A 23,933-nucleotide genomic window follows, 5' to 3' on the forward strand; every position below is an offset into this window, starting at 1 on the left:
ATGCAGCTGGTAGCTGGACAATATCACCAAAAACTAATTTAAGATAGGGAATAAGCAAAGATGTAGTCAGGATAGCCAAAGATCAGGTCGGGTAGCACAGGTTTATAAACGGTAAAACAGGCAGAGGGTCAAATACCAGGTAGTCAATAGCACAGGATTAGAATATTGAAGTAAACACCACAGTAAGCACAGTACAACTGAGCGAAGAGGGCTAGGAGACAGGCTGTTATATATGTGAAAGGGGATATGCCCCTTCTGCATCATCCCTGGGCTCCTGACACATCTGCCTTTAAAAGAATACCTTCTCGGCATGCACACATCTATGAGTGCTGGATCCTGCAGAGACTCGACCCACCTACAGCACTGGGGAAGTCCCTTCTCAGCCAGTTTGCAGGCCCTGAGGAGATTGTGGCACTGCTACTAATGCAGGGTAGCAGGCTTGCTACCAATTTGTGGCACTGAATTGGTCAGGCTAAATCTCCTCGCGGGGAACACGCTGGTTTGGTGTCTGCGTGAGGAGAGAGGGAGACACAGTGTGGGAGTTTGAGGTAAACCGGGGGATGTGTGGGAACCTGACATCATTGCATTTTTCAGCAATTTGCGCTACAGTTGTTCTAGCCTTCGCTCCCATCGTGCATCAATGAGACTTGGACTCTTATGACCCTGCTGCCGGTTCACCAGTTGTCCTTCTTTGCACTACTTTTGGTAGATCCTAACCACTGTAATACTTGGAACACCTCACACGACTTGCTGTTAGAAAGATGCTCTGACCCGGTTGTCTAGCCATCACTATTCGGCCCTTGTCAATGTCACTCAGGTCATGAAATTCAAGAACTGACAGTTCACTTTCTCCCTCATATATCACACCCCTTAACGGGTGCCATTGTAACAATATAATCAAAGTTATTCACTCCAGTCACAACATTAAAACCACTGACAAATAATAGGGTGTAGGTCTGAGCATATCTCAATGAAAAGCTGGTGTGGAATCAAGAATACTCCAAAACAATAAATCAAAAGAATAAAAACAATGTTGCAGATAATACATGACAAACCACATATTTTGAAGGGCACGTATTACTATGAACGGGATTTAATCGGTTATAAAGTCATGAACACTGAAAGTATCTATTACTTGTATCTAAATAATAATGAATAGAAAGCACAATCAAAAGTTCGACTAAGGACCAGGTGTATCTTGAGAAATGGTTACATTTAACCAGTGAAAAGTTAAATCTTTATTTAAATAATCAGTAAAAATCTATATACCAACTCCAAAATGTCAAGGAAAAGCAAAAGTAGGGCTCAAAGCATTTCGATCACATGTATTCCTAAGCACAATGTAGACACAGAAATGCTGGCTATTTAAAAAACAAAAAAAAACCAAGTCAAGTAATTGCCAGATGCCGTCCAAAAACTACTCATGTATTAGAATATTCAAATAAAACAACGAAAAAATAAGCTAAAATAAAAACATTTAAAAATATATATACATAAATAATGAAAGATCTTCAAAATTATATTCAAAGCAACACAAAGTCAATTCTGCATGATTCACACAGTAACACAATGTATTGTATTTTCTTCTAATACTGTTACTTTTTAATTAAAATGGTATTTTTTTTATTTTTTATGTGTACTACAATGGTATATATGTTCTATAGGACCTTTACAAAGGGAGAAAAAAAAAATTAGGAACAAAGCTTTATGGAGCACTTTTTGTGTACAGATCACACCTCTGCAGTCTCAATTGCTGCAATTTAGGAGTTAAACAATTTTGTTTATGCAGTCCTAGCCACATCTCCCCTGTTGTACAGTGTGTTTTTTTGTACCAAAATAGAAAAAGAAAAACAAACAGTAGTAGATATTCTCTAATTGATAACACGCATGCATTTAGATATATATACGGTATATATTTTTTTTAATCAGGGGTAATATCTAAAGGAATGGTTGTTTCATTGACAGTGTAAATTTATATTGAAATCTACACTTTTTTTGTAAAACATAAAAAGGAAACTGAAATGCTTTAGGGGTCTGGAGAGGCCCTTTAATTTAGAAAAAAAAAAAATTCTTGCTTGCTCTGTTAACCCCTTAACAACGTTAGGACATGTGATTACGTCTTACAAAGCATGAGCTTTAATCAAGGTAGGGCATAATGACATTTTAGTGTGAGCAGGATTAAATCCCTGCACACACCAGGAAGTCTCAGTTATAAATAGATACTGGGGCTCCCCACTGTCAGACAACGCCATGTTTAGTGGCCAAAAACTGACATTTCAGCTGTAAGCAGCACTCACAAGTGGCTGTCTGGCTAAACTGAGAAATCAAGGCTTTAGTCATGGTGGTGAGCTCCAGAGATCATGTGTGCAGATGGGAGAAACTTGGAGAAGGACAACTATCACTGCAACACTCCACCGATTTATGGCAGTCTGTCCAGACGGAAGCCTCTCCCCCCTGCAAGACACACAAATTAATATTTTTGCACCAAAAAAAGCACGACTGTGAGAAGATTTGCTTGTCTGATGAAATGAAGATTGAAAGGAATCAAATTGTCATGTCTCAAGAAAACCAGGTACCACTTATCACCTGCACAATATCATCCCTACGGAGAAGCGTGATGGGGTCAGAATAATGGTTCAAATATGTTTTTCAGTGACAATAACTGGAAGACTGGTCAGGGCTGAGGGGAGACCAAACACAGCCAAAAAAAGATATCCTTAAAGGAAAACTCCACACCACTTCTGCCCATTGGAGTGGTCTAGGTGCCAACTCCCACTACCCTTAACCCTGCAAGTGTAATTATTGCAGTTTTCATAAACTGCAATAATTACCTTGCAGGGTTAACTCCTTCTCTAGTGGACAGCCACTAGAGGGCACTTCCTGCTTCATAGCACAGGTTTTCTGTGCTATAGCGTCGCTGGACGTCCTCACGCTGTGTGAGTACCTTCAGCATCGCTAAAATCCCCATAGGAAAGCATTGAAAGCATTTTCAATGCTTTCCTATGGAGAGGTCTAAGGCGCGTGCGCGGTCTCCCCCGCCGGATGACGTGGTGACGGGGAGGAGCGTGGGCGGACCTAGAAGCAGCGCCGAGGGACATCGGCACTGCCTCATGTAAGTCACTAAAGGGGTTTTGACCCCTTCAGCAACCGGGGATGGGAGAGGGGACCTGCGAAAAGCTGGTCAGGATAATGACCATAAGCACACAGCCAAGACAACACAAAGTGTGTCTGCACACACACACACACACAGTCACCTCTCCATACATACCCCCATTGTCACCCGTCAAACTGTCAAAGCATTCGAATTATAAAAAGAAATGGGGCTTATTAGTGGAGAGTATGGCATGCCCAGTAATGTCTACTTGGGAAAATGGTATGCATTTATGAGGTAATTTGAACTGTCAAACTGCTACAACGCCCCAAAATGCTATACCCATCTGTAGTGCTGCCATGGTCTATATCCGGGAAAACCTTGTTATATGTGTATATATCAAAAATCTGAAAATACACATCTTTACCGCACTATTTAGCAGAGAGTGGCGTTATTCTTTAAGTCCCCCCACTATAAGACGATCAAAAAACTTTCAAGATATATTTTATTTACCTTCATCCAGCGCTGGGTGCTTGGCACGCCCCCTTGTGACATCATGGGAGGCGTGCAGAGGTTCAATCAAAGGCTTCTCATAGGGAAGACTTTGATTGGACCATTTACTCAGAGAGCATGTGCACGCTCTGATCCGGCTATGGGAAAGTAAAGGTCAGTAACCAAAAAAATACCAAATTTCATAGGGAAGGGGAAAGACTACAGACAGGGAGAGGGGTGGACATAAACTTCCCATTGCATGATCTTCCTGCAAGGGAGAAGCAGTGGACCTCAGTCGCTAGTGTTCAGTCTGTGCTGACAACAGACGTAAAATATGCACAGAATTGACATTAGGCAGCCCGCAACTAGTCCCTGGCATACAGTTGCCAATAACTCTGGATGTGCAGTATTTCAAGCTGAAACACTGCACATCCAGTTTACTACCACCATGACCACTTTTAAAAGCAGAAGTGGTCATGGTACTTGGAGTAACCCTTTAAATGTCTATGTAAAATACCCATAGAAAAATAGCATGTGATGTCTACTGTATATAAATATATACTTTTATGTGGAAATTTTATTTTCTGTGATTCCTCATAAAGGAACACTTAAAGTTGCCCGTTTTATGAGGGAGAGGGTGTTGCAAGTAGCTGGTCGTGCCTAGGACGCAAAATAGTCTATCAACAGCCCTGCAAGAACCACTACATTAAGCTGCAGTGGTTCTGGTGACTATAGTGTCCCTTAAAGCTTACACGACAAATGTACCAAATTCTAAAACCGAAATCCTGGACATATTATGTATTCTGTAAATCAGAACAAATACGTTTTTTTTTTTTAATTATACACCTGTTATTATTGCCATAAGAGTGAAACCTTGTGTTTTCTTTTTCATTTTTCAATAATAAATGAGAATATTTATAATAATTATATGTCACACATAATTAAAGCCATTTGTGTCCTTTAAAATGGTATAAAATATGTGTTGAAGCAACAAATGAGCAATTTGGAAATTGCGGTTAAAAAGCACATTGCAAATATTGCTTGTGTTGGAAAGTGAAAGACAAAGGAAGATGTGTCCTTTAAGGGTTAACATAGCGCTAGGGAGTCTAATGATGCGCTGAAGCTACGCTTTCTGTGGAGGACACTAGGGAAGAAACCAAGTATGGTAGGACTGAATGCTAAATCAGAGACGGTCCCGCTAACGTCAGCAGTTTGAGGGCGTGAAGAAACAACGCATCCAAGTGCAGCTCCAGAGTACGTAGCCTTCAAAGGCTGCAAGTAGGAAATCAAGTTATAAATTAATATTATGTTTGCCATTTATATAGCGCCAAATTACTCTGCAGCGCTTTACAATATTATAAAAGGTATTAAATGTAACGATAAATTAAACAACTACAAAATTCTACAGGAACAATAGGTTGATGAGGCCCCTGTTCAAACCAGCTTGCAGTCTAGAGGAGAACAAATCAATAAGCAATCCTGCAGCACATGAATCCTGCATACTGCATACTGCAGGGAAGCACTCTTTGTGAGCATGCACTAACACGGTACAGTGTATGGCAGAACAAGAACTCCCATGATGCTTTGCTAAAGCAGCACAGATGTTGCAGCTCTGCCCAACCAACCCCCCCAGCAGCAGGGTTACTCACTGCATTCAAACTAGCTCGCGGTGGCGTGTGACGTCACGACAGCCCGCGCGGCGGAGCCATGGTAACCTGGGAACGAACGTCTGCGCCTCAACCGGAAGTGGAAAGCAGTGCGTCGCGTTTCTCCTCAGACGCCGCTTCCGGCGGGAGAAGGAGGCTCTGTGCCCTCGCCGAGGCTCTCTGCCGGGATGTTCCCTTAACCGGCCTCACCCTCTCGGTCACGGAGATCGCTATATGTTTTATTTTTTGTTTGCCGGCAGTGAGTGGCAGCCTGGCGCTGTGCTGATGGTGCTGCCGCCGCCGTGTGAAGCCCCGAGGATGGTGTGAGAGAGACCCAAAGCTTTATTATTAGTATTATTATTATTTTAAAGCGCTCTCTATATACTGACACCCCTTCCCTGGTGATTTTATTAATTTCTCCACAGAATTAAAGTACCCCCCCCCCCCCATCCCTGGTCACGGTTCGACCCCCCTTCCCCCCCCAGGTTACTAACCGTTTACACCCAACTCCCCCCCCCCCCATATCATAACCCCGGGTTAAGCCCTGACCCCCTTATTATTACCCCTGGTTAATCCCCCCCTTATTATTACCCCTGGTTAATCCCCCTCCCCTCATTATTACCCCGGGTTCATCTCCCCCCCATATTATTACCCCGGGTTTATCTCCCCCCCCCATATTATTACCCCGGGTTTATCTCCCCCCCCATATTATTACCCCGGGTTTATCTCCCCCCCCATATTATTACCCCGGGTTTATCTTCTCCCCCCCCCCCCATATTATTTCCCCGGGTTAATCCCCGTCCCCCTTATTAGCCCGGGTTAAACCCCCGACCCTCATATTATTAACCCCCCCCCCCCCCCGTTGTTACCTCGGTTCCCCCCTCTCCGGCTTATTTTACAAAGAGGGGCAACCGCCACAGACATGGCATCTTCGTCGGGCAATGATGACGATCTCACCATCCCCAGGGCTGCCATCAATAAGATGATCAAAGAAACTCTGCCCAATGTCAGGGTGGCCAACGATGCCAGGGAGCTGGTGGTGAACTGCTGCACCGAGTTTATCCACCTCATCTCCTCCGAGGCCAACGAGATCTGCAACAAGTCCGAGAAAAAGACCATCTCCCCCGAGCATGTCATACAGGGTGAGTGGCCAAATGGTGGAAACCCCACCCCCTCTCCTATCTGTAGGACTTCACAGGGATAATTACTGAAGGAGAAATGTCAGGAATTCAAGATTTAGTGCACCTTTTAGCTGAATCTAATCCAGGGCTGTGTTTAGGGGTTATTCACAAATCTCTTAAATGTTGAGAATTTGAATGCATATGGCAAAACCAAATTCAGAATAACAGATATGGAAACAGTTTGGTTATGTTCACAGCTTGACTGTTTTTATGATTCAGATTTTGATTGGTTAGTTTGGAGTTTTATAAATAATACTGTTGGGACTTTAAAAAAAAAATGTTATTTAGATATTGAGGCCTAAATTGTGAATTTCACTTCCAATTTACACAATAGGGAACACGTCAGTAATTTTCCATTATGCCTAGTATTAAAGGAACGCTATAGTCATGCCGACCACTTTATTTTAAAGGGACACTCCAGGCACCCAGACCACTTCTGCCCATTGGAGTGGTCTGGGTGCCAACTCCCACTACTCTTAACCCTGCAAGTGTAATTATTGCAGTTTTTTATAAACTGCAATAATTACCTTGCAGGGTTAACTCCACCTCTAGTGGCTGTCTACTAGACAGCCACTAGAGGGCACTTCCGGGTTCCTAGCACAGGAAACCTGTGCTAGAGCGTCGCTGGACGTCCTCACGCTGTGTGAGGACCTCCAGCGTCGCTTATTTCTCCATAGGAAGCATTGAAATGCTTTTTCAATGCTTTCCTATGGGGAGCGCTAATGCGCATGCGAGATCAGTCTTGCCCACCGGCCGACGCAGTCAGGAGCGGCGCGGAGAAGGAAGCAGCGACGAGGGACATTGTCCCTGCCTCAGGTAAGTTACTGAAGGGGGTGGGAGGGAGAGGGAACCTGCAGTGCCAGGAAAACGGATTGTTTTCCTGGCACTGGAGTTTCCCTTTAATTAAGTGGTCTGGGTGCAGTGGTCCTGTCACTTAAACTGTGGTATGGAAATTACTGTTTTTTGTTTTTTTAGATGCTGCAATGCGCCCGCATTTAAACCCACCCATAGGAAAGCATTACTCATTGCTTTCCTATGGGGATCTTATTTGACGCTGGAGGTCCGTGAGGACCTCCAGCGTCAAATAAATGTGATTTATTTAGTGTAAATCGCGGAAGCGGCCTCTAGTTGCTGTCATGGAGACGGCCACTAGAGGCTGGAATAACCCTGCAGTGTATACATAGCAGTTTCTCTGAAACTGCTATGTTTTCAGCTGCGGGGTTAAAACTAGGGCGACATAGCACCCAGACCACTTCATTGATCTGAAGTGGTCTGAGTGCCTATTGTGGTCCTTTAACAAATAAAGTTTAAACTTACGTGTAATCCAGTGCTTGAAGAAGTTCCAGGCACTGATCTCCATGTCACGCATTAGCCCCCCCCCCCCTGCCGACGTCAGCCGTATGACATTGGCGTTGGATTCAGGTAAGTGGCTGACGGGGGTCGTGAGGGAGGGGGGCACTGTAGGGACCTATAGTGCCATAAAAAAACTGGTTTGTTTTCCTGGCACTATAGGATCCCTTTAATCTTGAGCATGTAATTATTGCAGTTTTTATAAATTGAAATAATTACCTGCTAGGGTTAACTCCATCTCTAGTGGCCGTCTACCAGGCAGCCACTAGAGGGACTTCTGTGCTTGAAGGCGACTTTTGGTTGCCTAAATGACAGTGGACGTCCTCACACTATGCATGAGGACTTCCAGCGTCACCGGAATCCCCATAGGAAATAATTGTATTATGCTTTCTTATAGGGAAATCCTAACGCAAGCGCGACCATTCCAATGCATGCACATTAGGTGTGAGAGATCTCAAAGAGGGCAGGAAGGAGTAAAGAGCTACTTCCCTTGCAGGCGCGCTGTCCAAAAAGATCTTTACATCTGTTGTCAGCATGCACAGTCTGCATGCAGAAGTCAAATACACACTGAATTTACATTATGTTAAAACAAAGAGGAATTCTGCACTCTTATCAGAATCTCGGTGCTGCCAGACCTGGGGTTGGCTGCCCCTCCAGTCATAATTGAGCAATTTACATTGGGCTGTACCGGACTGCATAAGGCACATGTGTTGGGCGTATAACTAAATCCCAGCAAAAAAGTTAATATATCTCAGTATGTGCAGCGTTTCAAATCACTGAAGTGGTCATGGTGGTTGGCAAAACCCTTAAAGCCCATAACCTGCTTTGACAAAAGGAATGTACAAGCATTCAAATCCAGAGCTCTGCTACATGCGTTGCTGATTTGAGGTCTCCTGATTGGACAGATCTTTACAGGAAATGTCACTACATGTCTACATTTTCTTCATGTAAGAATTGTTGGTAGATATGTTAGTAACTGTTGCAGTAGACATGAATGCATTTGCAAATGTTTGTCCTGTGATCTTTTAAGATTTGTTTTGTTACTCCATACCTTCTTTGTTTAATCGTTTATTAACGTTTAAGGATCTGATGGCTGGAGAAATGCAGCTGAGAAATGTAACCTACTCTGCGCTTAGTTCGTCAGGTAGAAAATTTAAATAGTCCTTTTATATTTAGAATGTAGCTGCATTTGAGAGTTCAGCTCCATAAAGACAAGCAATGAAGTGGTTTCTCTGTGAGTGAAAATAAGTGAAAGCTGTCTGGTTTCAGTCTTTGAGGTGCACACGAATGCAATTTGCATGTTTCTAGATGTTTTGTATTTCATGCTGACTGTGGATGAAAAGCACACACTAAATCATTTTCAATTAGCTTTGCCCACTTAATCGGAAACTGACAATTCAATAGCATAATATAAGCAATGTTGGCAATATAAACATTAAGATAACACAAGATTAAACAAGCCCTGTGCTCAAACTCTTCAGTTGAGTAGTTTTTATTTTACCACAGTTCCTCTGTAAGTTCTACTATTGGCTTCTAAAAACTATGCAAGTGTTATCGGTCTCTTTTATGATGGACCATGTTACAACAATAGTATTGGTCATGGAAAATAGTATGTATAACACCAAAGTGAGTTCTGTGCAAACATTACTTTAAAATATTTGCAATGGCTTGATTAATTGACTGCATGTTGCAGATGTGATCTCAGGAAACAAATGCATTGTCTTGTATGCTGCTGAATTGATTGCATATATTGATGTTGGTGCTTGTGGATTGGAACATTCTGGTGTATTAAAGGGCAGTTCTTTTGTGACTCATTCATCACCTTTAGTAGAGAGCTGATTAGATGGTCATGTTGCATCTGGAAGAAAGGAAGCTAACACATTGCTACATAGAGTTCAGAGAGAATAATATCAAAAGTATTTTACCAGGAAGGATACATTTCTATTTGTCATACCAGTGAAAGAAAATGCAAATATCCGGTTAAGATTGAGTTGGGTATATATTTAATATGGTCCTCACCATTTCCCAGCATTGCTGATGGGGAGAGATGAATGCAACTTAGATGGAATTATGCAAAAACACTGGAGTCTGAATTTGCATCCTACATATGTAGATTTCCATAAATGTGAAGATACAAGTAATCTCGGGACACTTCATGACATATCTTACTGTGAAAATTGTATACAGTTACAAGTTGGGATTCACTTTCTAGTGCTGATCAGGTAATCCTGTGGAGGGAAAACCATTAAAAACAATTGTTAACCCCTCCTAATCACCCCTTAAATGCTGCCATTCAAATAGTTACCTCTGTTCTTTCTTTTCCCACTGATGGGACCGACGGCCACCCAATCAGTAGGCAGGCGCAGAGCTCGGTCACAGGGGAGGCCTTGCTTTCCACCTCAGTTTTGACAGCGCTAATGGGCCTTGGTGGCTGGAATTTTAATTCTGGCATGAAATTTAAAAAGCCTATTTGAGCTCTGTTGACAAGGGTTGTTGTCATGACAGGTCTACCGTGTCACCAGCCTGTAGCGAGTGTGCTACACCACTTACTGATGGATGCAAGAAAAAGCCGTGCAAACCACGGTCTATCACATTTTTTGAATTTTTTTTTTAAAGGGACACTGTAGGCACCCACTTCAGCTCATTGAAGTGGTCTGGTTCACTGTCCCTATTGCCGTTAGTGCTTCAATGTTGAACATTGCAGTTACAAGACAACTTCTAGTGGATGTCTAGCCACTAGAGGACTTCCGGGTTTGAAACAGACCTTTGGTCCACTATCTGATACTGGATGTTCTCACTCTCTGCACGAGGACCTCCAGTGTCAGATTTTTCCCCATTGATTCAATGAATGCGCATTAGAACCCGCTTGTCTCGGGCGGAGGAGGATGAGCTTCAACCTAGCGCCGAGGGACATCGGCACTCAGATCAGGGGAGTAAATAAAGGGTTTTTAACCCTTTATACACTGGGGAGGGTGGCGTGCAAGGGAGGGGTGAATACAGCTTTGTGATCCTGGCACAATAGTACCTCTTTAAGGTGGTTTCAAGAGAATCTCAAACATTTGAAAAATTTCAAGTGGCAAAATCCAGAGAGCCTGTATCTGTCCAGAACAGATCCATACAGAAATGTAAGAGAAACGGGTCCTCTTTTTCATTCTAATTTATCATTTGGTGAATGCTCATCAGTATCTGATGTATTCAACCAAAACTCAAGTGTGGATTCAGGTTTTTCACATGCAGAGCTAAAGAGGTTTCAGCTATTTTGTAGGAAGGTGAAACTTCTAAGAAAAAATTAAAAAAGTGTTTTCCCATACATCTAAAACTTCTGAAATTGGTGCCGCAGGAATAACAAAAAATCCTGAGGAAAGGGTATTTATTTCCAAACATTTTAAACAAATATTCAAACTGCATACAACTAGAAATAGGAAGATCTACCTAAGTATGCATGTTCGGATAGCTACACTCTTGAAAAAGACCACTATCCTTTTTTGTGAAGTAGCAGGTCCCAAAGACCCAATGGATAAACAGGCAAAGAGATCCAGCAGCAGAGTTTGAGTGGCAGGGCACTGTGTCGCAGTGTTCGTTGCCATAACACAGAGTATAAGGCTGCAATCAATGAAAGATTGTATTGAAGGATCAGAAAAAGACTTGGCACATCTGCTTAAGAACGTGTGCTACATCATGGGCAAAACATACACACAAAGTTCAGTGACAAGAAGACCAACAGACGATAAGAGGAGGAAGTTTTGATGCCAGAAAAGTGAGAGGAAGACTGCAATGGTTCAAGCATCATTGGAAATAGACAAGAACAAATCCATGGATTTTAAGCAAAATGGCAAATGTTTTTTTTCCATATCTAGGTTTTTGGAAAGACCCGCACCAAAATTCCTGATTTCTTCCTAACAATATCTGTTAAACATAGATGCGCTTCTATCCGAATCCCTGATTCTTTTAAGAAAAGGAGTTATGGAGAAGGCCCAAAGGCAACAAGTATACCTAGGGGTATACTTAAGGCAAACTGACACATGCACGCACTTACTTACTCGCTGGCCGGGAGGTTCTCGCTGGCAGGCATTCTCACTGACGGACACACTGCTACACATTCTCACACACTCACCTGACGCCTTGATTTGTCAAGCCCTGTAGTAAATTATATTTTACATTTCTTTTAATAATACTTGTTCTAACTGATCTATCTGTTGCCGCTCTAGTATGGAAGAAAATGAGCTGATCTTATTCCATAGCTTGTTCATGAGTCAATAGATTGGGGCACACTCAGATACAGAATTTTCATTGTTGTAGGGATGTTTCTGAATAGATTAAGGTTACCATTTCACAGCAAAGAAATAAGGTTGACCTTTTGATAGTGTTTTCAGATTAGTCGCCCATAAAGTAAATCACTGATATGAAAATAAAATATTTGTATCTGGGTTATTTTGCAACACTTAAGATTGTGTAATTAAAGGACACTGTAGAACCAATACAAAATTTAGGTAATATGTGCATTAAGTTTTTGTGTGTGTATGTATATGTAGATATTTATATAGCTGCCATGGGCAGGGATGGCACATTACTTAAACAAAGTGATGCTATGTGGTAACCAAGTAGAAGCCTTGGACTTGGGTCCATTACCACGGTTATCATGATTTTATTACATTGAATTCCTTCATGAAAGTGGCCGTATAGGCTGTAAGATACCTGTTGTGTTGATTTAAAAAATATATATATATATTTTATACATACTATACTGTGAAACATGTAAATGCAGTTCATCTAATTATTTTAACTAACTTAGTTGCCCTAAACGAGTGGAACTTTTGCTTTGGAACCCCTTCAGGGCTGTTAGGAAAAGTAGTTTATTGAAACATCAGCTTTATTTTTAGCTGTAAGGTTTGCAGAAATTAGGCAACTGGGTGGATTCAGAATGGGTTAGGTGCTTTAATTCCCTTTCCTTTTCTCCCACCCACAGAAAACAATGCTAACAATGCCAGCATATATAGGTTTATGCAGCCATGTAAGAATTTGTCTTAAGTGAGACTCTGGCTGAGGCTGATGGGAGTTTAACAAAATAATTGCTTGTAGATTAACTCCATATTTGTCTCTTCCTCTGAGGTATGATGAGAATTTTACTCTCTAATAGCTTTATGTAGCAAGTTACCATTTCTATTGACAAAAAAATAATAATCAATAAGCTGTGTGTATTTATGGTTATCATTGCATCTTATGCCAGCAAGTGCTATCTTCAACTTGAAAAATTATGAGCATCAGGTTTTCTTCACTGCATGGGTGTTATAGCAAATTTCCGGTTCGCTGTATGATATTATTACTTGTCCTATCATATGTAGTATCTGCAAATTATTCATTCGGAGCCAGTATTGTTTATTTACTTTTTTCCTTCCCATCTTGTTTCCAGCACTAGAGAGTTTGGGCTTTGGCTCCTACATCAGCGAGGTGAAAGAAGTCTTGCAGGAATGCAAAACTGTAGCATTAAAGAGAAGAAAGGCAAGTTCTCGCCTAGAAAACCTCGGAATTCCTGAAGAAGAGCTTTTAAGACAACAGCAAGAATTATTTGCAAAAGTAAGACTTTGCTCAGTTCCCAAATCATTGTTCTGTGATTGAAATGTACACAACGTTACTTGTGCTACAGAATTGTTGCATTGTGACACTATTAACAAATTTCTCACCTGATACATAACAAGGTTTAAAAAGGTAGTTTAGGCTTAAAGAAACATTCCACACTCCCTCCCCGTGTATTTTGTCAAGCTGTTTAACAACTTACCTGGGTTTCGCCAGGTGCACTTGCCTGCATCCTCTACTTCATGATCCTACTTGCAAGAGTATCCTATTGGCTCCAAGTGTTCTAAGTACATCCACTATGATTATCTGAGAGCATCAGCTGAGACCTAGGTAAGTTTTTAGACTATTCTATGGTTTGACAAATTTCACTGAGAGGGAGTTGGCACTTCAGTGGGCTGCAGGTGTTACGGAGCTTGGAGTATTCCTTTAAAAGCCAAATTGGGAACATAGCCTTGAAGAATCTTTCCACTTCCTCTATTTTGGCCAGACGTGCATTTTCCCCTACAAGTTTCCTCTAAGAGTATATTCTAAAGCTGTGACAGAGTTTATGCTGATAACACCTTGACATACATTGCCAGTCATCACTTGATAATTTGCCCAACCACCTTTCACAAAGGCATAAAAGTGTAACTAGTGTTTGCAAAGAAATGTGCTATAAACCTGGGCACACTGTGTGTCATGTATCAGGCTGTCTAATAAGCCTTTCTTAATCCTTGCTCAGTTGTGGAGGCCCCAGGTTCTAGTTGACTGCTTGCATCACATACTCTCACAAGCCATTTACTATGTAATTGACATGGAGGATTTAAAAAAAAAAAAAAAAAAAAAAAATGATACTAGCCTGGATTCTTCCTATACTTATTAAAAATGAGGCTATATGTGTCTCATAAATTATTTAATATTAAGCTACAGTATACAATGCATAATTATTAAGTGTTCTTGCATAGCAAGTTATCTCACATATATATTATTATTCTTATTATAGCCAAATTTACCACCCTAACTCCTCCCACAGTTTTTACACTACATAGACAGTAATATACCGAAACGTGCGGATTGTTCCCGATTGGTGTGCTATTATTTTGTGGAACGTTTCGCCGAATGGTTCTCGAAATATCGTCGTTCTTGTGGCGAAATTGGTCCCATAGGAATGAATGGCAAAATGTTCAAAACTAGAGTGGGAGCTGTCAAAAGCTGAAAAATCAGGAAATATTTCTAAACTGCCACCACTCCCTCATTTTCAAGCCCACCTACACAAATCTTATATCAAAACGTTCAGCTATCCCTGCTGCCACTAGAAATGTCCACAGCTAAGCCATAGTCCTGATAGTTTTCACAATATGACCATTTGTTTGCAACTCACACCTTCCATTGACATTCATTGAAACTTCACTCAAGCCAGCTCAAACTTGAAGGGCAATTTCTAAACTGCGACTGTGCCTTCATTTGTAATACTACAATATGTAGGTCTGGGTCTTGTGATTCTCACAATATAAAGCCCTTCGCTGTAGGATGTATAGTTTTTAAAATACGACCGTTTGAAGATGGCAACCGCCAAAATACTCTGACCTGTGCCAGGCTGCAGCAGCAAGTGATGTCATAGACAAAGCCTTTTACACCTGCTAATGTTTTTTATAACTGTATGTTTTAATGTAACTGTGAAGCACTTTGGGCAACAACGTTGCAATTAAATGTGCTATATAAATAAATAATAACAGTTACTCCGCCCACTCCAGTTGTAGACTACTGGTGGAGGCAAGAACACTTCACACAATTTCCCCAGAAATTGTAGCTTTTCTAGTTTACTTTAACTTTATTGGATATATACCGTATATACTCGAGTATAAGCAGAGTTTTTCAGCACATTTTTTGTGCTGAAAAACCCCAACTCGGCTTATACTCGAGTCAATAGTCTGTATTATGGCAATTTGCATTGCCATAATACAGACTGGGGCTGTGGGGGCTGCAGAGAGCGTTACTTACCTGTCCTGCAGCTCCTGTCAGCTCTCTCCTCCTCCGCGCCGTCCGTTCAGCACCTCGGTCAGCTCCCAGTGTAAGTCTCTCGCGAGACTTACAGTGGGAGCTGACAGAAGAGCTGACCGGACGGCGCGGAGGAGGAGAGAGCTGACAGGAGCTGCAGGAAAGGTAAGTAACGCTCTCTGCAGCCCCCCTCTCCCCCCCACTGAACTACCAATGACACTGGACCACCAGGGAGTAAGAGCCCCCTACCTGGCCAGCTAGCATGCAGGGAGGGGGGACGAAAAAATAAATGAAATAATAATAATTAAATAAAAAATAATAAGAAGAAATAATAATGAAAAAAAAAATAATAAAATAATAAAAAAATAAATAAAATAAAATAATAAAATTGCCCACCCCCCCACCACTGCAACACACACACACACACACACACACACTGCACTCATACACATACACACACACTGCACTCATACACATTCACACGCACTCGCACACACACGCACTCGCACACACACGCACTCGCACACACACGCACTCGCACACACACGCACTCGCACTCGCACGCACTCGCACACACACGCACTCGCACACACTCGCACACACACGCACGCACTCGCACGCACGCACTCGCACGCACTCGCACACACACTGCACTCATGCGCACACACACTGCACTCATGCGCACACACACTGCACTCATGCGCGCACACACTGCACTCATGCGCGCACACACTGCACTCATGCGCGCACACACTGCACTCATGCGCGCACACACTGCACTCATGCGCACACACACTGCATTCATTATACACACACTGCATTCATTATACACACACTGCATTCATTATACACACACTGTAAATAAATATTCAATTAATATATTTTTTTTAGGATCTAATTTTATTTAGAAATTTACCAGTAGCTGCTGCATTTCCCACCCTAGTCTTATACTCGAGTCAATAAGTTTTCCCAGTTTTTTGGGGTAAAATTAGGGGCCTCGGCTTATATTCAGGTCGGCTTATACTAGAGTATATACGGTATTTGCTGTATTGTTTCACATTGAATTATGAGGATAGATTTTCTGCTGACAAAGCCACCTTAAAGGGACACTATAGTCACCTGAACAACTTCAGCTTAATGAGGTTGTTCAGGTGAGAACTATAGCTCCCTGCAGCCTTTCTCATGTAAACAATGTATTTTCTGAGAAAATACAGTGTTTACATTGAAAGCTAGGAACACCTCCAGTTGCAGTCACTCAGAGTGAACCTGAGGGACTTCGGAGTTGATGGAGGCATAATATGCCTCCATCCACTCAGATCTGCTGTGTACGAGCATCCTGTGATTCAGTATCTCCTCCCACTGCATGCAGACACTGAACTTTCCTCATAGAGATTAATTGATTCAATGAATCTCTGAGGAGATGCTGATTGGCCAGGGCTGTATTTGAATCATGCTGGCTCTGCCCCATATCTGCCTCCTTGTCAGTCTCAGCCAATCCTATGGGGAAGCACTGTGATTGTATCAGACTTCTTGTTTTTCCCGAGTGTAACCGCATGCAGATTTACAGCTTCTGGCTTCAATACAGTAAGATTTTTACTATATTTATGGAGGCATGAGAGGCCTAGGGGGGGGGGGGGGGGAGTAGATGGCCGTGTTAACACTATAGGGTCAGGAATACATGTAGTTGCACTGGTGACTGTAGTGTCCCTTTAAGGACTAGACTCCACTTCACAAACCTGTGTAGTAATGTAATAAAGTTAAAATGTACTCTTTTTCCAGGCCAGACAGCAGCAAGCAGAATTGGCTCAGCAGGAATGGTTGCAGATGCAACAAGCGGCCCAGCAAGCACAGCTTGCAGCAGCATCTGCCAGTGCATCGAATCAAGCGGGTTCCTCTCAGGATGAAGAGGAAGATGACATCTAAATTTTCCCTGCTGAATTTCAATCCACCTTTCTGAATAATTTTCGCCTGCACAATGAAAAACCGTGAAAAAAAACAAAACGCTTACTTGTAAATTTTTTTTTTTAATGCATCTTGGTGGACTGGTCATTCATATTCTAGGGATATGTGTTTAAGTCTCAACTGTTGTATGCTTTGTACACATCAAAACGCCTGTTTGAAGTGTCAATAATCCAAGGTTCAGTATCATATCAATAGAGAATTTTTAATGGTCTTTAAGAAAATTTTATATTAGCAACAAGTCATTAACTTGAACAATAAGCAGTGTTAAATTCAAATACAACTTTATTAAATATAGTGAGATTTATATAGAAGCTCTAAGAACACATTTCCTTTTTCCCTTTTAACTGAATTTAAATCTTAGGGATTTTTTTTTTTTTAATTTTGAGGTTGGGGATGGGGCATGAATTAAACAACGTTAATAGATCTTTTTCAATGTTAAATTTTACGGGAGGATGTAAAACCTTTGTAAAGGTCAATAAAAATGTGTACTTTGTACCATTCCTGCCAACAACTATCAATTTAGTGTTTGTAAAAAAAAAAAAAAAAGAAAAGGTACAACAGTCTTCATATTTGAGTCTTGAGGGTTCATTTTTAGGATTTATTTTTCATTTTTTGCAGTGCCCGCTAAGAGTTAAAGGAAATTCATTCAGTGTTGCTGTGTGATTTACAACAAAAAAAAATACTTGTTTAAATTTGACATGGGGTGAAAAACTATTTAATAAGGCCTTATATGACCAAATACATCCCCCCCCCCCCCCCACACACACACCCCCAATCCTAAACATTAGGTTACTTTGTTTTCATATTACTGTTCAAGTCACAGCTTACTGGTAAAGATGTTGCACTTTTTTATTTTGTTTGTTTTAAATGATTACTGTATTATCCTGGTTAACATTTAGCAAACTTAACCAACATTACCAATTAAGAGTTTAAGTTGTGCATTCATATTGTATTCAAGGATATTTATGTTAATTTGTTGGCAGACCACTTATCTGAAATGTGAATGCAGTAATGATACATTTCATTATATTATTGGATGAACTAATGATTTTTTTTCCATGTAAAATGTTGGCTTCCTTCTTCATGAATATCTGATGTCACTGAGCACCAAATTAACAAGGCCGTAAATACATAGACTCAAAACGTAAAACATTGAAAAGTAAACTCAATATTTTATGGGTGTCTGATCATCCTTTATCAAATTAGACATACAATATTGGCTTTTGTTGGATCAGATAAAATATTCCTGCTTTGTCACCATCTTGTCACTGTTTAAAATAGTCAGCCATGCGCTAGATCGTGATTTTTCAGTGACTGCTGATCAGACTCTCTCAATTTTGAATTTTAGTTTTGTTATTAAAAAAAAAATTTCAAAAAAATTGGGGGTGGGGCAGTCGGGTAAGAGGAAATTGAAATGCCTGTGAAGTTTAAAGTTTAACTTTCTTTTTTTTTTTTTTTTTTTTAAGGGGCACTTTCATAATTGTATTTTTCCTCTTTGTGCCTTTTAAAAATTGTGAAGCATGGAATAATTTTGTAGACAGTGTTTTTTTTATTTTTATTATTATTATTTAAGATCCATGAGGTGCCTGCTTCCCTCAAGTCTGTTTTATAAAATAGTGTCACTGGTTTTTCCGTAGGGATTAGTTTGCCGTGGGTGTCAGACTCCGATTTTCCATGGTGATAATTTGCACAAGTATTGCTAATAGTAAGTGGAGGGTAAGAAATCTTTTTAAATTTGGAGAATAACCGTGCTTGAGAACTGAGCTTGGCACCATGAATTTTCATCAAACAAGATATGATTTTAAGTTTTCTCAAAGGCAGAGTAGGCTCTAAAAAAAAAAAAGTAATTTGTAATATACGTGTGGAACTTTAAGAAACAATCATGATGGTTTCCCTTTAAATATCTAATGTCTAGGCCAACATCTAACAATAAAATAACCGGCTTATGTTGTAATCTTAAACTGGTTGGTCCCATTAATTTTTATGAAATATCTGTTTTTTCTAAACGTAGTGACATTCTGTAACTAAGGGATTTACAGATTTAACAGGTGGGATCAGAGATTTATTCATGTAAGAGTTGAAAACTGTTGCAAAATCACAGCTGGAGTGGGGGGAAAAACCCAATTACATTTTAACACTGTGGTCTAACTTTTCCAACTGTCTCAACTCCCTACCGATGACTGCAGTGAATAAATATATGGGTTAATAGAAACTGCAAAAAATGAGTTGCTTAAGGCTTTTGTGCCAATAACAGATAACCTTTTAAAATGTGGACAATCTGTCCTGTTATTTTGTTTAAGATCCCAATGATACAGCCCAAGTTATCTTTTTAATATGTCAATGAATGTTTAGTCTTTGTGACATATTTTCTTTATTTTTTTTATTTTTTTATCCCCCAACCATTTATGCTGTATTTTTCAAGCAATAAAACCTTTTTTTGTGTTTTTTAATATGTCAAATATGTTCAGGGTATGGCTTTTTATTTTGTGTGGAATATCAGTGCTATATTTGCAAATACTATTAATCCTATTTTAGATAAGGTATGGTGTGGAGTTAAAGCATGAATACAAATGCGAATCCCATAAACTACACAGGATTATTCTATATAAGGGGAATACTAAAATTGTCAAAGTACAGAATGCTAAACCCTGCTATAGTTATTTTTTTTTTTTTCTTGCTTAATTAAAGTTATGTTACACATGGAATTGGGGTAAAAGTGGCAGGCGATATGTTATTCTTTAAGATGCATGCTATTTCCTTTCCTTTCAATTGAGCACATGCAGAGTTGCTATATCACCCTATTTGCATTACATGGATGGAACTATGTAGTATTGGAAAAACATGACAATCTGAGAATCCTTATCAACCAAGACAAAGCTGTCTCTCTTCAAGAGTTTCTTACTGCACTTGCAATTAGAGAAATCTTCAGTGTTACATTTAGTAGAAGGAGCAGGGAGTAAATTGTTGCAGAATGTGGGATTTCTCTGTAAAATTTTAGAAGAAAATACTATATGTATTGGATCCATTGGATAGTATGTGTTTTGTGCATTTTGAAGGAGCACTCCAAGCACCTATTTAACTTGCATGTATTTTAAAGCTCAGGTGAGACAACTTTACATGGCTGTAAAAGCACATGTACTACCATGCACAGTAGCACTAGGACCCACTGATGTCAATGCAAGTACTTGTAGTAACACCGTACATATCTAAATGCTTTCAAGAGAGTTTTAAAATCTGTCACATTTGCACATTAATCATGTCGGCTAAACACACAATGCTATTCCTGTGTATGTATGAGCACAACACAAATTTCCTGAAAAAGGTTACTTCCTTCTAGCTGCTTAGTGACAGTAAATACTGAAGTAGCATGAAAGCCACGTAAAACAGACTAACATTTTTTTTTTTTTGTGCATGGTCTTCATAGTTTAGTAAATACAGCCTGGAGTGTTCCTTGAAATTGGAACCATTTTATGTTACTATTTAAACAAGATAAAACACAAGTCACAATTGTGAACTTTTTATTCTACACATTTTAAACCAATATTTTATATTTCACTCTGAGATTTGCTAAAAAAAGAAGTGATCAATATGTGCTGTCTATTTAGTGAAGGGTAATACAAACAAACTCAGTTTTGTTTTAAGGGGACACTATCGTGAAAAAAAAAAAGGTTTTGTAAATTTATGTGATTTAGAGTAGATTGGTGACACAAAGGCAGCACCAACACAGATGTTGTTTGGAATTATTTTGTGTTTGCTGCTAATTGTGATCACAATAGATGACTAAAGCTACAGGGAGGTGGTTCCAAAGAAATTTAGCTGAAAGTGATTTGTGATTTGCTTGCAGCTCAACAGGATTTAAATGACATATAGCAGAAATAACTAAAAAAAATCTATATTCAGGAATTTCAGTTGATATCGGCTGTCTCTATTGCACTCAAACTATTTGTTTCAATCTAAAGTATACATTTTCATAATAATGTGTCAAAGACACAATACATAAAACACAAAGCTTCATTCAAAGCTTCATGTAAATCATTTCCTTTTCTAGTTCTATTAATTTTTTTATAATAAACCAAGGATGATTTGGTCACACGGTTCATTTCATTGATCAGCTGATTATGTCAATTTTTTGTGTGTTTAAGTGAACTTAGCTTACCTGCATGTAGATAAAATGTTACATGCAAAATTATTTTCACATACCTTTAACTCAAATCAAAATGTGCCCTGGGATGCAGTGTCATACTTTCTAAAGGTTTTTTTTTTTTAATGGGATATTTTTAATGTTCATCTATCCCAAATATTTAACAAATCTATCCGCACCCTGCCAATTGTCAAAATAAATATCAGCATAGAGACCTCCCATCAAATCATTTTTATGGAAGCAGAGGTAATCAATATAATAAGCAGAGAAGTTCTAAATAATTATTTTGAAAGAACGTGAAGAGCTTAAACTATTTGCATTATTATCTTATCCCCCCTCCCACCCCCCCCCCCCCCCCATATATATTAGTTATTTAGTCTTGCCTATTAATTTTTGACTCTACACATAAACCTCTTCATAAAATAATCAACACATTTCCAATGTTCAGAAACCGAATTTGGAGTTAACGTTGCATCATTCAAGGTGTGTGTTGTGTCCCTATTCATTTTTTATTTTTATTTTTTTAAATCTCCCAATCATTCATGCTGTATTATTCAAGCAATAAAACATTGTGTTTTATAATGTTTTGTATTTAATATAAAATGTATTTCTTACTTCAATGGGAGTAAAGCATGTTTCCTTTAATTTGTGGCTGGCTGTATTGCATATTCCTTTTATCAGTAGAAATCCATCAAATGTATCTGTGTGTTTGTATGCATAAATATATATATATTAAGGGTTTCCCCAACCAAAAAAAACAACCTGTTTTAGTTAGATCAACCCTTGCTGTGGTGGTCCTACCCACTCCAAAAAGAAAGAATAAGGACAAAACTTACCTATGTTCAAGGAGGAAGGATGTAGGTATGGGGTGTGCCAGCTTGCTCTGTGAGCTGTTGTCTGAAACCAAATTTGCCCATGTTTTACATTAGCCACCTGGAACATTTGTTCTCGGCTTGCTAATGATGCCCCAATGATGAGGGGGAGTTACAAGGGAAACTATAGGCTAGGAATGCGTGTGCATCAGTACAGACCCATAGGAAAGCATTGTATAATTATTTTGCTATGCGATTTTGAATGACGCTGGATGTCCTCATGCTTAGTGTGAGGAAGTCCAGCGTAAGACGACCAAAAGTCGACTAACGACCCAGTAGTCCCTGTAGTGGCTGTCTGGTAGACAGTCACTAGAAGTGGAGTTAACCCTGCATAGTAATTCTTGCAGTTATTGCTATTGCAAAGTTATGAGGACTGGGTCACTGCATCCAGACCATTTCAATGAGCTGAAGTGGTCTGGTGCTTTTAATGTTCCTTTAAACTCTGTATGTACAGTGTATCATAGCGAAATGCAGGCACTATGACCACTTCAAATAAATGGTCATGGTGCTTGGAATAATCCTTTAATATATGGAAGGCATGAAATAGATGGCTTGGAGGAGGGCCATTAGATGACATAAATTGAAAGACCAAGGAAGAGTAGACATGGTCTAAGTAAAAGAACAGGGGTCTTGAAGAACCGGTCAGCAAAGTATAAGCAAGCAGCTGCCATCTCATTTACCAGATTGTCTCGTCAGATATCAGACATGTGGTAACCCTTGCCAGATGCCTGATGTGTGACCAGGCAGTTTGGCTGCATCTTCCGATGTAGTGTTGCCAAGCAGCATCCAGAGGTGTGAAGAAGCTACTGGCAGTACTCTGAGACTACAATGCACTGCAACTGTAGTTGCATGTAAAGGGGGCTGGAACATAACACAATGTCATATCCATGTTCCTTCACTACAGATTGTGCACTGGTTCTGTCATTAGTGTCCTGCTCTCGCATTCGGTCGATTCTTCTGCATTGAGTGTCTGCCAAGAAATTGAGACATAGGAGTAAAACCCATCTAAATCTATATTTTTGCTAGCTAAATTGCTAGCACAATGCATAGATGGAATTTCATGCTCTTTAAAAAACGCTAAAGTTGTTTTTTTCCATGACAGGTTTCCTTTAAGAAAATATTTTTTAGAGTTACAGTGCCACACAGTGGCCATTTAGCATTATCACAGTGTTGGTTTGCATGTTCTTACCTGTGACATTATTTTATACCTAGTAAATTGGTACAGGTTTATAAGAGCACCACATGGATGGATATGTAAAAGCCTCAATAAAAACAAAAAATAAACTCCACCAAAATCTAATGCAAAAGATGCAATCACAATAACACCGCTCAAAGACAGGACTCCTACTAATCAACATTTTGATATTTAGACAAAACTAGCCTTTTCCTCTCAATCTTTAGTTTTATTTAACTCCTCACTTGCCTAAAAGAGGGTAAGGGTTGACCAGAGATTGATCTAGAACTTGGACTGTAAGTGAAGGGAGGGCGTAAGGGGAAAGAAGAGGGAAGGGAATACGACAAGGATACTTTAGCCATATGAGGAATGAGATAAAGGAACAATATAGGGTCAGGAACAGAAACATATTGAACCTTTTTGAGCCCGAGTGCCCAAACCGCAATACATGACAACTTTTTTTCCCCTCAAAG

At 40.0% G+C, this 23,933-nt stretch overlaps 1 protein-coding gene across 1 annotated transcript; it reads left to right on the top strand.

Annotated features, from left to right (window-relative positions):
* The first annotated feature begins 6,065 nt into the window (after nucleotides 1-6,065).
* Nucleotides 6,066-18,300, top strand: DR1 (down-regulator of transcription 1). The gene is made up of 3 exons (XM_063428406.1): nucleotides 6,066-6,371; nucleotides 13,171-13,334; nucleotides 17,091-18,300. Exons 1-3 carry the CDS (start codon nucleotides 6,152-6,154, stop codon nucleotides 17,232-17,234), a joined length of 528 nt encoding a protein of 175 aa, XP_063284476.1. The 5' UTR covers nucleotides 6,066-6,151; the 3' UTR covers nucleotides 17,235-18,300.
* The last annotated feature ends 5,633 nt before the right edge of the window (nucleotides 18,301-23,933 follow it).

This window comes from Pelobates fuscus, chromosome 7 (genome assembly GCF_036172605.1).
Source record: "Pelobates fuscus isolate aPelFus1 chromosome 7, aPelFus1.pri, whole genome shotgun sequence".
NCBI lineage: Eukaryota > Metazoa > Chordata > Amphibia > Anura > Pelobatidae > Pelobates > Pelobates fuscus.

Coding starts and splice junctions, on each gene's coding strand:
- DR1 (XM_063428406.1), top strand. CDS start 6,152: ATGGCATCTTCGTCGGGCAATGATGACGATCTCACCATCCCCAGGGCT. Junction 6,372..13,170: donor CCCCGAGCATGTCATACAGG/GTGAGTGGCCAA, acceptor TCTTGTTTCCAG/CACTAGAGAGTTTGGGCTTT. Junction 13,335..17,090: donor AGCAAGAATTATTTGCAAAA/GTAAGACTTTGC, acceptor CTCTTTTTCCAG/GCCAGACAGCAGCAAGCAGA.